The sequence below is a fragment of the Alosa pseudoharengus genome, unplaced genomic scaffold (genome assembly GCF_046254945.1).
Source record: "Alosa pseudoharengus isolate Yale_2024_CS ecotype anadromous, Long Island Sound unplaced genomic scaffold, YU_APseudo_1.1 YU_APseudo_1.1_scf_21, whole genome shotgun sequence".
Classification (NCBI taxonomy): domain Eukaryota; kingdom Metazoa; phylum Chordata; class Actinopteri; order Clupeiformes; family Clupeidae; genus Alosa; species Alosa pseudoharengus.
The window spans coordinates 13,423,469-13,435,575 of record NW_027468674.1 but is presented as its reverse complement, the minus strand read 5'-3'; the positions used below and the strand labels follow the sequence as shown (position 1 = coordinate 13,435,575).

General features: G+C 45.9%; 1 protein-coding gene across 2 annotated transcripts in view; it reads right to left on the bottom strand.

The window, feature by feature from the left end:
- Positions 1-118: 118 nt before the first annotated feature.
- Positions 119-12,107, bottom strand: part of fscn2b (fascin actin-bundling protein 2b, retinal) — an 18,704-nt gene continuing 6,715 nt past the window's right edge. The window contains exons 2-5 of one of the 2 annotated variants that reach the window (XM_076298903.1): positions 3,254-3,410; positions 1,861-2,042; positions 1,059-1,226; positions 119-324 (exon numbers count right to left, since the gene is read on the bottom strand). In XM_076298903.1, coding sequence (XP_076155018.1) covers positions 119-324; positions 1,059-1,226; positions 1,861-2,042; positions 3,254-3,410 — 713 coding nt within the window. The remainder of the gene's footprint in view (positions 325-1,058; positions 1,227-1,860; positions 2,043-3,253; positions 3,411-12,107) is intronic. The other variant, XM_076298904.1, reaches the window with a different exon arrangement.

The following is a 12,107-nucleotide window of genomic DNA, read 5'->3' as shown; positions in this document are numbered from 1 at the left end:
TTTCACTCTCACTGTCTCGCAGTCAAAGTCATTCTAAGAGGAGCTCCCACTTTCTCTTTGCTTGTGCGAGGGCCAAGTGAGGGGGAGCAAATGCAGTTCCTCCTTTGTCCAGCAGGGGTCAGTATTCCCACAGAGACGAGCTGTCCACGTTCTCGCCGTCGGCCTTCAGCGTACCGCCCTGGTCCCCGCGCAGGTACTTGTCATTCGTGGCCCGGATTGCGATGCGGCCGTGTTCCAGGAACTCGAAGAAGAAGTCCTCAGGTGTGTCGCCGTCTGAACACACGAGGCCAGGACTGGAGACGTACCAGAACTTTCCGCCCGCTCCTAAAGAGATAAAGATCCAGAAACAGAAATAAAAAAAGAATAGTCACAAGCGGCAATGATCGGGGTCCAATCTGTTATAGAACATGGGGATATTGGGTGTTTGGGCATTGAGATTGTCAGGCGGGAATCAAACCTGGGTCTTCTGGCCTGCAGGCAGATGACTTACCATTGAGCTATGGTCTAATCAATTGAGCTAATCACAGTTTTATTGTTTGTCCCCAAATTCAGTGCTATTAAGTTTATAAATGAACTTTCGTTTACTTTGCTTACTGTTTTGTCTTGCTTGGTAGTTCATATAATTTAAAACAAAACTAGCATCCTTGCAAATGCTAATGTCTGTTATTATCACATCCTTTAGCAGATAATACCTTCAGTCCAATCTTTATAATGGACCTTGGTATCACAGTCTAAAGTACCCATCGCTGTGTACCATGTCTCGTGTCTTGTAATTGCCTCTGACTCATTTCTCTCTGTAGAGTGGCTTTATGGGTAGAATATTTAGTACCTCTTTTTTGATGTGGAGAAATGTTGTGTTTTAATAATGAGTCCTTTGTAGTTGTCTTGTTTCATCCTAAGCATAGCTTGTGTGTGATCTTCTGAGTAGGTTAGCTCTTGGGCCTTGGGACTTTTTTGTCGAGACTGTGACTTCAGATTTCCAGGACTTGGACATGGCCCAGCTTATGACAAGGTTTGCCATTGCAAAATGCCTCACGGTCGAGTAAACTGGCACCCACCTTGGATGTGATATGCCCCATTGCTGAACTGGAGGGTGAAGATGTCGTACACAGAGCGGCTGGCATCCAGGGTGTTGGAGCTTTTGTGGTGACAGATGTAGCCGTTGTCTCCCCTCAGGATCAGAATGGGTCTGTTGATCAGCTTCAGGACGAGCTGCTCGTCCTTCCCTACACACACACACACACACACACACAGAGTAAATATGATTTATCCATTTACCTTATTTTAACTTCATTTAACTTGAGTCGAACATTCTTTTAATTTAATGTCATATGCCTTCATCATCATAACTTCTTGGTTCATTTGTGAGGAGAACAAAAAATAAAATGATCCACAATGAGGATGATGAACAAATAAGGCTGTCCAAACGCCAAGCGTTCTCCCTTTGTACTGCGTAATGGTAGACTGACCAGGATTCTGACAACAACGTTACAAGCAAGGTCCCGTCCTTTACCTCTGGACACAACCAATGTGTTAAGAGTCCAAAGGAAAAACATCTGGAACAAATATACTAGCAATTCTGAGTAACAGTTAGAGCCCAAATGGGTGAGCCCAAGTCCTCCTCCACCTGCCTGTCCCCCGCTTTCCACACTCACCCACCACAGAGTCGTTGACCGCTGCTAGCAGGCCGTTCTTTTTGGTGTGTGTCTGTGCGGGCGCCGGTGTATGGTAAGTGGTCGGTCCACATGAGAGCCCAAGTCCTCCTCCTGCTTTCCCCCACTCACCCACAGAGTCACTGACCGCTGCTAGCTGGCCGTTCTTGGTATGTGAGAGTGTAAGTGTGTGTGCATGCGTGCGTGCCGGTGTATGATAAGTGGTCAGTCCAGACGAGCCCAAGTCCTCCTGCTTTCCCCCACTCACCCACAGAGTCGCTGACCGCTGCGAGCTGACCGTTCTTCTTGGTGCAGATGAACTTCCCGTTACTGGCCCTGAGCGCCACACGACGCCCCAGCCACTGGATGTCAAACATGGTGTTGGCACCTCTGCATACAGCAAAGACATTAGATGTGTTTGGGTTAAGCCAGAGACTTTCTAATGAGGAGACACAGCACTCAAAAAACCCTCAATAGAAATGCATGGGGCTAGTTTGTAACGCCAATATGGCCGTTACTACACATATCACACCCCTTCCTCGGCAAAACGTTGACATGTAAATACATTGAGCCAATCATATGGTGTGTTTTGAAGACATCGTGCCAATCATGTGTTGTGATCTTGCCGCTGGAGCAAGACTGGTGACGCGCATTTCTGCCAAAATGGATGCCCAACGAGTGCCCAAAAAGCGTTGCCATATGGCCGCCGAGTGGAGAGACTTGCCTAAAAGGACATTGGTTAAGCTTCAGAGCAGTGTACAGGTGCATTAGAACATCATGGAGAAGTCCATTGCCCTGCACAGACTGAGAGATTGAAGGCTCAGGAAACCATTTGCTGGTGTTTTGACTTAATTAGCTGATTAGAGCTCATCTCAGGTCGACATTTCATAAATTCTTTATTCTAATAATTTGATATTCTGTATATTTGATTTCCATGGACTGTGAACTGTAATCAAGATTAGAATAATCAAAATGAAAAATGGCTTGGAATGTTTGACTTGTGTATGAATTTATAGATATATATGATATAAATGATGGGAAAAAATGAACTTTTCCATGATATTCTAATTTTTTACATGCACCTGTGTAGTTATGGTTGGCAGAGGCTTTTGTCCAAAGTGACGTACAAGTATAATTTGAATGGCTCACATAGTGTAGTTTAAACTGTTAGTCTGTCATCAGCATTGGGAGAAATATCAGCATTGGTTTTGCATGCATAAGTGAATGCAAAAAGGTCTCGTTAGAGGAAGTTAGATAATTTAATAATTAAATATATTTTACACTGATGAAGGAAGGTGCCTGCTTTATAACCCCAGTGAAATGGTCTCAAAGGCTGTTCTGTTGGTGATGTTTTTTTTGCCCACAAAAGGTGCTTTGTTAGTGGTTTTTTTACGGTAAATAGGCTTGATTGTTGATTGGTCGCTGTGTGAAATCCCCTACCCTAGGAATTTAACATTTTTCCTGTGTATATTTGAAATTACTATATGGCATTATGAAAAGAACCCACACTGTCTTGTATATGAACAACTGTATTTATTTTGTGTTTGTGTTTGTGCGTGTGTGTGTACGCACACGCTGTAGTTCAGCATGTGTGTCCTTACACTTCAGTGGCTGTCGACTGGATTCCTCCGTGGGACACCAGAGTCCAGTAATTCCCTGCGTTGGTCCTGAACGTGCACTGTTTGCTCTGTCTGTCGATCTCCATCTGAAACGTCTCCATGTCCGTCTCATCATCCTGATTGGCTGAGATGTTCACTCCTATGGGTCAAGGGAGGAGACAGTACAACGCAGTGGAAGTCAGCACTTGTTAAGTCATAGAGGTTCGCCTACAACAAGGACCAGGGGTGTACTGTTAAAATAAGAGGTGGGTAAACTATGAATTCTGTTATCACGGTAAGGTGGATTGCGCCATGCGGTATCAGATTTTTTAAAAAGGCATTTAGATCATGTTTGATGATGGTGGAGGTTATTGTCCAATGTTTATAACAATTCCAGTGGTTTTAAGATAGATAGATAGATAGATAGATAGATAGATACTTTATTGATCCCCAGGGGAAATTCAAGTGGTTAAAATTAAATGGTTCCTAAAGCGTTGATGAACATACATATTGTAAATGTGGATAATACAGTGTGATTTTTTTAAATGTTAAAAGTTGCAATTGGTGAATAAACTATTTTGAGAGTCGGATAAACTCTAATAAGAGGTGGATAAATTCCATTTCTGAAATTTCAGAGGCGGATAAACTGTTTTTACTTGTGTTTAACCTCCACTACAGCCCAGACAAGGACCCAAAGCTGCCATCTTTGCCCATATTTGAGATCCGAATCTCCTTGTTTCCTTGTTGTCTATTCCAACATGAAACGGACCACACAATGGTTCCATTTTTTTCCCTCTTTTCCCTTTTCTCCAACATGGATCTTACATTAATGTCGTACATTATAAGAACATGAATCAAAGGAAATCATCTTGTTTGACCTCGGATTTCAAATTACAATTTTCAAACAATAAGCACAAAAACACATAACCAAGTTAAGTGGGTACCCACATTTTTCTTGCTGTGGGTAAATATTTATCGAAGTCATTGAGCAGATTACAACGAGAGCCACTGGACATTCATGTTGATTACCACAGAGAAATGCCTGACCATGACTATTGACTATTGACTATTGACTATGACTATTGACCATGACTGTGACCATGACTATCGTCTATTCATTTAGCAGTCGCTTGTATCCAAAGCAACTTATGAGGAATAACATACAAACAACCTCAACAATAACATTTAACACGGATACACACATGCACTACATTGTCTATCCATCTGACTGTCTGTCTGTCTGTCTGTCTGTCTGTCTCTGTCTGTCTATCCATCTGACTGTCTGTCTGTCTGTCTGTCTGTCTGTCTGTCTGTCTGTCTCACTGTCTGTCTATATATCTATCTATACATTCTGTCAGTACAGTAGCCTATGTGTCCTTGTGTTTGTCCTTTTGACCCAAGTACTAAATCCCCTTTTCCACACTGTTTCCACACTGCTGGGGCACATTGCTGTAAAGTGTTGCTCTCTCTTTCCCATCTTGCTCTGCGCTGGCAGTGTGATCCGAATCAGTGTGTGTGTGTGTGTATATGTGTGTGTTTGTGTTTGCACCATGTGTGTGTGTGTATATATGTGTGTGTGTGTTTGCAACGTGTGTGTGTGTGTTTGTGTGTTTGCACTATGTGTGTGTGCGTGCGCGTTTTTGCACTGTGCCATGGATCGGTCTGCCCCGGCGTGCTCTCGCTTGCCCAGGGCGGCCTTGGCATGTCCGCGGCTGACCTTAGCAACACAATGTTGCCGAGCGCTTCCTGCTGGGTTGCCGTGCCAACAGTGTTATCCTGTGTCATGGCAGGTCCGTTGGAACAGAAAAGCAAGCATGCGATTGAGAAGATCTCTATGGACCGCTGAACACACACACACACACACACACACACACACACACACACAGTGATGCCGCTACGTGCAGTTTCTAGCCAACACAATTGTCAGGCACAAACATAAGCACAGTGATGGCACTAAATGCACTTTCTAACCAACACCATTTAGTCACACACACACACACACACACACACACACACAGACACACACACACACACACACACAGGCATTCCATGTCTCCCAGAGCCAAGCGCTTTGCCTTGTATGCTTTAGCAGTGGAGAATGGTAATAGCATAAGCCCTACAAAAGGGTGGCGTTACATATGCCGCTCCATAAAGCTGCATTGATCGCCTGGGCATTCCTAAGCCTGCTCCCGACCCACGACAGAGCACTCACGGGCCTGTGCCTTAGTGACAGAAATCAATACGCAAAGAATCACATACAGGATTTTTTTTTTCATTCCATTTTTTCTCTTCTCCTCCATTCCCTTTCACTCACTCAATCACTCTTTCTTTCTTCCTTTCTTTTGTTCATTCCTTCACCCCCACCCCCTCTTTTCTCACGCCTGCTGTTAGCTTTTATAAGCAGCTAGAAACCATGGAAATGTAAGAGGAGGCATTTTTTTAAAAAGGAGGGGGGGGGGGGGGGTGGCATGTAGCAGGTTGGAGACTGAGCGCCCCAATGCCAGGAAGAAAATGGAGGGCATTTTTACAAGCCAAGAGAATAAAAAAGGAATGTGTATTATTGTGTGATGGGGTGAGGAGGAAGAGACTCTTTTGAGTCTTGGTTGCGTACACAAAGAGAGTCGTCGGACAGGAATTTGAGGCAGCTTGTTGCTCATAGGGTCCCTAATAACGTGCCCAGGGCAGTGCGTGTGGCGTGGCGGGACCTCGGACAGTGGTGACCTTGGTTTCACATCGCGCTCTGTGACATCACTGGTCTTACCGTCTGTCTGATCTTTGGTGACGTGTCTGCTACAACCACACTGTCCCACAGGCAGACAAACACATGTACACACTTTTTTCAAATTTTGCCCCGTTATTAAATTAGATTTAGTTTGCCCTAAGACCTAAGACACCATTTAAAATGGCATGTTGTCTCTCTCTCATACACACAAAGAAATAAGCTCATATTAAAATACACACACACACTCAAACACACACACACACACACACACACACACACACACACACACACACACACACACACACACAGTGATGCATTCCGACAATGTGGTAGTGATTGGAAGAGCTGCTTTTCGGCTGAGGCACAAGTGACAGATTGCCTTGGCTGCCGAGGCCAAAATTAGCCGCATTCCGAAAATATCCCCTTGATCATTTCGCCCTGTAATCCTTTTACAACACAGATCCTAAAATCTTACTCCTGCTAACCACCCCCAACCCCCATCACCTCCACCAGCACCACCTTATCCACCTCATGCCTCCTTCCCAATCACTTCCCTCTGGACATGCACACACACACATGCACACACACACATGCACCCACAAACACACGTGTGCGGATGCACGTACACGCATGCACGCACACACACGCACGCACACACACACACGTGTGCGGATACACGCACACACACACACACACACACACACACACACACACACACACACCAGTCTCTATCTCTCTCTCTCTCCTGTGCACAAGCACACATTCTCTCCCTCTCTCTTTCTTCCTCACACACACACATACACACACACACACACACACACACACGCACACACTCTCCATCAGCCTCTCCAGCATCTCCCCTGTTGTCTACTGCTGTCTCTTTTGTCTGTGGAGAAATGCAAAGCTCCACCTCAGGGCCCCGTAAAGCAGCTTTGAGTGGCGGCTGCACCATCCACTCACTCCGCAAGCTCAGCCTCCCCGAGACCCCGCACACAAGGCAGGAAGGGGGAGGGGCAACATAATCCACTCCACAACCAAGACCCCGCACACGAGAGAGGGGGGGGGGGGGGCAAAAGATGGAAAGAAAAGAGGATAAAAAAACAGGCCGAGGGAGGCAACAGTGGGCCCCTACCCCCAACCTGCTAGCAATGAAAACACAAAAACAGGTTGATCTGCAGAGAAAGAAAGAAAGAAAGAGAGAGAGAGGGAGGGAGAGAGAGAGGGAGGGAGAGAGGTCTTGGAATTCTTTTCTTTTATTCTTCTGTCTCTTTCCCCTTCTCTCTCCCTTATTTGGGCATTAGCAAGGTTTTAATGCACATGTGCATGCAAGTTAATGAATCCATTAAGTCAGTGTTATTCACATCAATAAAACGCCTCAGACAAAGGAATTGCCTCAGAACCCTTTTCTTGCAGATCGTGGAGCTCAAAGAACAACTGCAGGTTCCATGTTGGAACTTTCCATTGACAAACATTGTCTGATTCTTGGAGGGGCGTTAGGGGTAGTCGCAGGTAAAAAAATATATATTTTGCTGATAACCAAAGACCTTGTAGAGTTCAAATAAGATTGAGTTTTATAAGATATCTTCCTCTGTTCTTGGTGTATCTCAAGGGTCAATAGACCAAGCCTGGCCTTCGGTTACACTACGTTTTAAAAGAGGTGACGTGTTCAAGACTCCATGGCTGTATCCACCTCCGTTGAGCTGTTCTGAGATCAGAGGCCAGCGGTCTCCTTGCTTGTCTCGGATGTCACGTTTCTCTTTCAAGCTCCCACAAAAAGATTTTCCGAAATAAAAGCTCAATTTCTTATCTCAATACCCCTCCCCCGAATACACACATGCAGAAACAGTACACACACAAATAAAATAAAATCCCCCTCTCTGTTTCGAGCGGTTTCCCATTTCGTTTTTTCGATCAGATAGCTTTCTAACCGCAATCCTTGTAATGGCCGCATTACGTTACACATTTTTATTTTTCCACTTTCACGTGCGATTCCGTCTAACGTTATACTTCAGACACAGAAGTGTGTGTGTGTGTGTGTGTGTGTGTGTGTGTGTGTGATGTGTCCTCGATATCTCTGCTGATCTCCTGTGGAACGTGGAGCCCAAACCGCAGCACCCAGTCCTGCACACCCGGGGTGTGTGTGTGTGTGTGTGTGTGTGTGTGTGTGTGTGTCTGCATGTGCATGTGCCTGTGTTTGTGAAACTGTAGAGCCTAATCCTGCCTGTCTGAGGTTGTGTGTATGTGTGTGTGTGTGTGTGTGTTTGTGTGTGTGTGTGTGTGTGTGTGTGTGTGTGTGTGTGTGTGTAAAAAGGCCCAAGCCTGCACGCCTGAAGATGACCTCACCAACAGCCCACAGCGGCGAGCGACTCCTCCTCTCAGTTTACGCAGCACTCTGTGTGTGTGTGTGTGTGTGAAGCCCTGCTACCTCCATAAGGTAACCAGACCCCACCAGCACCGAGGGATACCGAAAGAGAGAGCGATAGAGAAATGGAGAGAGAGTGACAGAAAGAAAGGAAGGATAGATGGAGAATAGAATAGAATAGAATATACTTTATTGTCATGCCTGCATGAAAATTGTCTTTGGTCTCACTGATAGGAATAGTATAAAACACATAGGAAACATAGAGTAGACACATTCATTCCATTACACACAGACATATAGCCACAGGATGAACACAGCACATCACATGTATCCCCTCCCTCTGGCCCACACACACATGCATACGTACACATCAAATACAAGGCAAAAAGCACCAGTTCCAGCCCATTTGTAGTGCTCTTGGCTACACCTCCCTTCTGTCTAGTTTTTCCATTGTTTGTTGACCATGGAAAAGGGTAGAAAAGGCAGGGGGGGGTGTAGAAAGAGATGAATGGAGAGAGAGAGATGTACATGAAAAGCAAGGGATAGAGAAAGAGGGAAGGAGGAGTGTGAGTAAGAGAGATGAGGAGAAGGATGTTGACATGTAAAAATTGCTAGAAAGTAGGACAATGGTTCCACCACCCATGACCAGCCTGTGTAGAGTATGTCCAACTCATGACCCATGACCAGCCTGTGTAGAGTATGTCCAACTCATGACCCATGACCAGCCTGTAGAGTATGTCCAACTCATGACTCATGACCAGCCTGTAGAGTATGTCCAACTCATGACCCATGACCAGCCTGTATAGAGTATGTCCAACTCATGACCCATGACCAGCCTGTGTAGAGTATGTCCAACTCATGACTCATGACCAGCCTGTAGAGTATGTCCAACTCATGACCCATGATCAGCCTGTGTAGAGTATGTCCAACTCATGACCCATGACCAGCCTGTGTAGAGTATGTCCAACTCATGACCCATGATCCGCCTGTGTAGAGTATGTCCAACTCATGACCCATGACCAGCCTGTGTAGAGTATGTCCAACTCATGACCCATGATCAGCCTGTGTAGAGTATGTCCAACTCATGACCCATGACCAGCCTGTGTAGAGTATGTCCAACTCATGACCCATGATCAGCCTGTACTGCTCAATGTGCAAGGCTGCACAGTGGTGTGTCTTGTGTGTGTATGGTTGTGTAATGGTAACCAGCTGTGCGGTAAGCACATAAACCTCCTTCCCTCCCGATGGAAGCCGTCATGAGACGTAAGACCCATGGGTTCCAGCCTCCCAGCCAACACACTCCCCTCCCTGTGCAAAGGCTTCAGGTTTGAGGGGTTCGGGGCTCGGGCAAGTGCAGGGCTGACATTTACATGTATTCATTTAGCAGATGCTTTTATCCAAAACAACTTACACATGTCAATTACATTACAAGGGCCATTCTCCCCAGAGCAACTCGGGGTTAAGTGGCTTGCTCAAGGGCACAGCGGTGGAAGCCGGGAATTGAACCCACAACTATTCAGGCTCCCGCATGCTAGCCCAGCTCCTTAAAGCATAACTCTCACCAAAATGCAACCTACGGTCTTTTTGTGAATGTACTCGAGTCAAACTTTGGTTTAAAAGCATTTAGCATTTAAAAAGAGTTTACTAAAAGAAAGGTTTTGAACAACTCACTTGGTTTTTCCGCTTCTGATGTAATTATGCTTTGAAACGAAAGTTTGACTTGGGTACATTCACAAAAAGACCCTATTTTGCATTTTGACCAGAGTTACGCTTTAACCACCACTGTACCATCGCGCCAAGACACAATGCAGGTTACAGGTGCAGAACAGTTGTGTGTTGTCTGTGTGTGTGGTGTGTAGTTTGCACATGAGTTTTGGCTGATTCTGATTCATTCTTTGACTCCAAGGAAGACATTGTGCGTCGAAACGTTAGTCGTTTTTAGTCTTAAAGTCTTACAAAGCTAAAAAGTTGTTGTGCTGTGCTCTGGTTCTTCCTGTGTACCAGGGCCTGCATGTTTTATACAGTATGTGTGGTCTTGAGATGTAATATATATTATATTATATTATATTATATTATATTATATTTGTGGTTGCAGAGTCTGTGTCTGTGTGCTTACGTGTGTGTGTGTGTGTGTGTGGAGGGGGTGGGTGTGTGGATGTGTGGATGTTCTTCTCAAATGGAGGGACGAATTCTGGGGAGTCCTCTCAGTAACATCACAAGGCGCTTCACACTTGCAATTCAACATGAGTGTACAACTGTGTACACTGTGTGTGTGTGTGTGTGTGTGTGTGTGTGTGTGTGTGTGTGTGTGTGTGTGTGTGTGTGTGTGTGTGTGTGTGTGTGTGTGTGTGTGTGTGTGTGTGTGTGTGTGTGTGTGTGTGTGTGTGTGTGTGTGGAGGCTCTGTGGATGAAGGCTAAGAGAATGAGGTTTAGTTGGGGATTGAGATTCACTCTCATGTTCTGCGCGGACCGAACTTCAGAGCCCTGCACTGTTATCTGTAATTTATCTAAAAGTTACGTGACCATCAATCATGCATGGTAAGGCAACACCCAGGTCGGTCTCTCTCTGTCTCTCTCTCTCTCTCTCTGTCTCTCTCTCTCTCTCTCTCTGTATCTCTCTCTTTCTCTGTCTCTCTCTCTTTCTCTCTCTCTCTCTCTCTCTTTCTCTCTCTCTTTCTCTCTCTCTCTCTCTCTCTTTCTCTGTCTTTCTCTGCCTCTCTGCACTCTCTCTCTTACTTCAGTATTTCCCCTTACATCATCTTCAGTGATCCATTTTTCCCCCTCACACTTCCTATTATGTCATTTTCCCCTCCATCTCTGTGCTTCTTTCTCTACCTTCACCTCTCTTTATATCTGTCTTACTCCCTCCCTCTCTTTCTCTCTCACCCACTCCTCCCTCCCTCTCTCATCCACTCCTCCCTCTCTCTCACCCACTCCTCCCTCTCTCTCCCTCTATCTCTCATTCTCTCTCTCTCTCATCCACTCCTCCCTCTCTCTCCCTCTATCTCTCATTCTCTCTCTCTCATCCACTCCTCCCTCCCTCTCTCTCTCTCTCATCCACTCCTCCCTCTCTCTCCCTCTATCTCTCAATGTATCTCTCTCTCATCCACTCCTCCCTCTCTCTCCCTCTATCTCTCATTCTCTCTCTCATCCACTCCTCCCTCTCTCTCCCTCTATCTCTCATTCTCTCTCTCATCCACTCCTCCCTCTCTCTCCCTCTATCTCTCATTCTCTCTCTCACCCACTCCTCCCTCTCTCTCCCTCTATCTCTCATTCTCTCTCTCTCTCATCCACTCCTCCCTCTCTCTCCCTCTATCTCTCAATTTATCTCTCTCTCATCCACTCCTCCCTCTCTCTCCCTCTATCTCTCATTCTCTCTCTCATCCACTCCTCCCTCTCTCTCCCTCTATCTCTCATTCTCTCTCTCTCATCCACTCCTCTCTCCCTCTCTCTCTCTCTCTCATCCACTCCTCCCTCCCTCCCTCTCCCTCTCTCTCTCATCCACTCCTCCCTCCCTCCCTCTCTCTCTCTCTCTCATCCACTCCTCCCTCCCTCTCTCTCTCTCATCCACTCCTCCCTCTCTCTCTCTCATCCACTCCTCTCTCTCTCTCTATCTCTGACTGTCTCTATTTCTGTATCTTCATATCTTTCCTATTGTCTTGTTGACTCTCTCTTCTCTTTCTCTCATTCTCTCTCTCTTTCTCTCTCTCTCTCTCTCTCTCTCTCTCTCTCTCTCTCTTGCTCCACAGCCCGGGTCACTCAGCCCGAGTGGG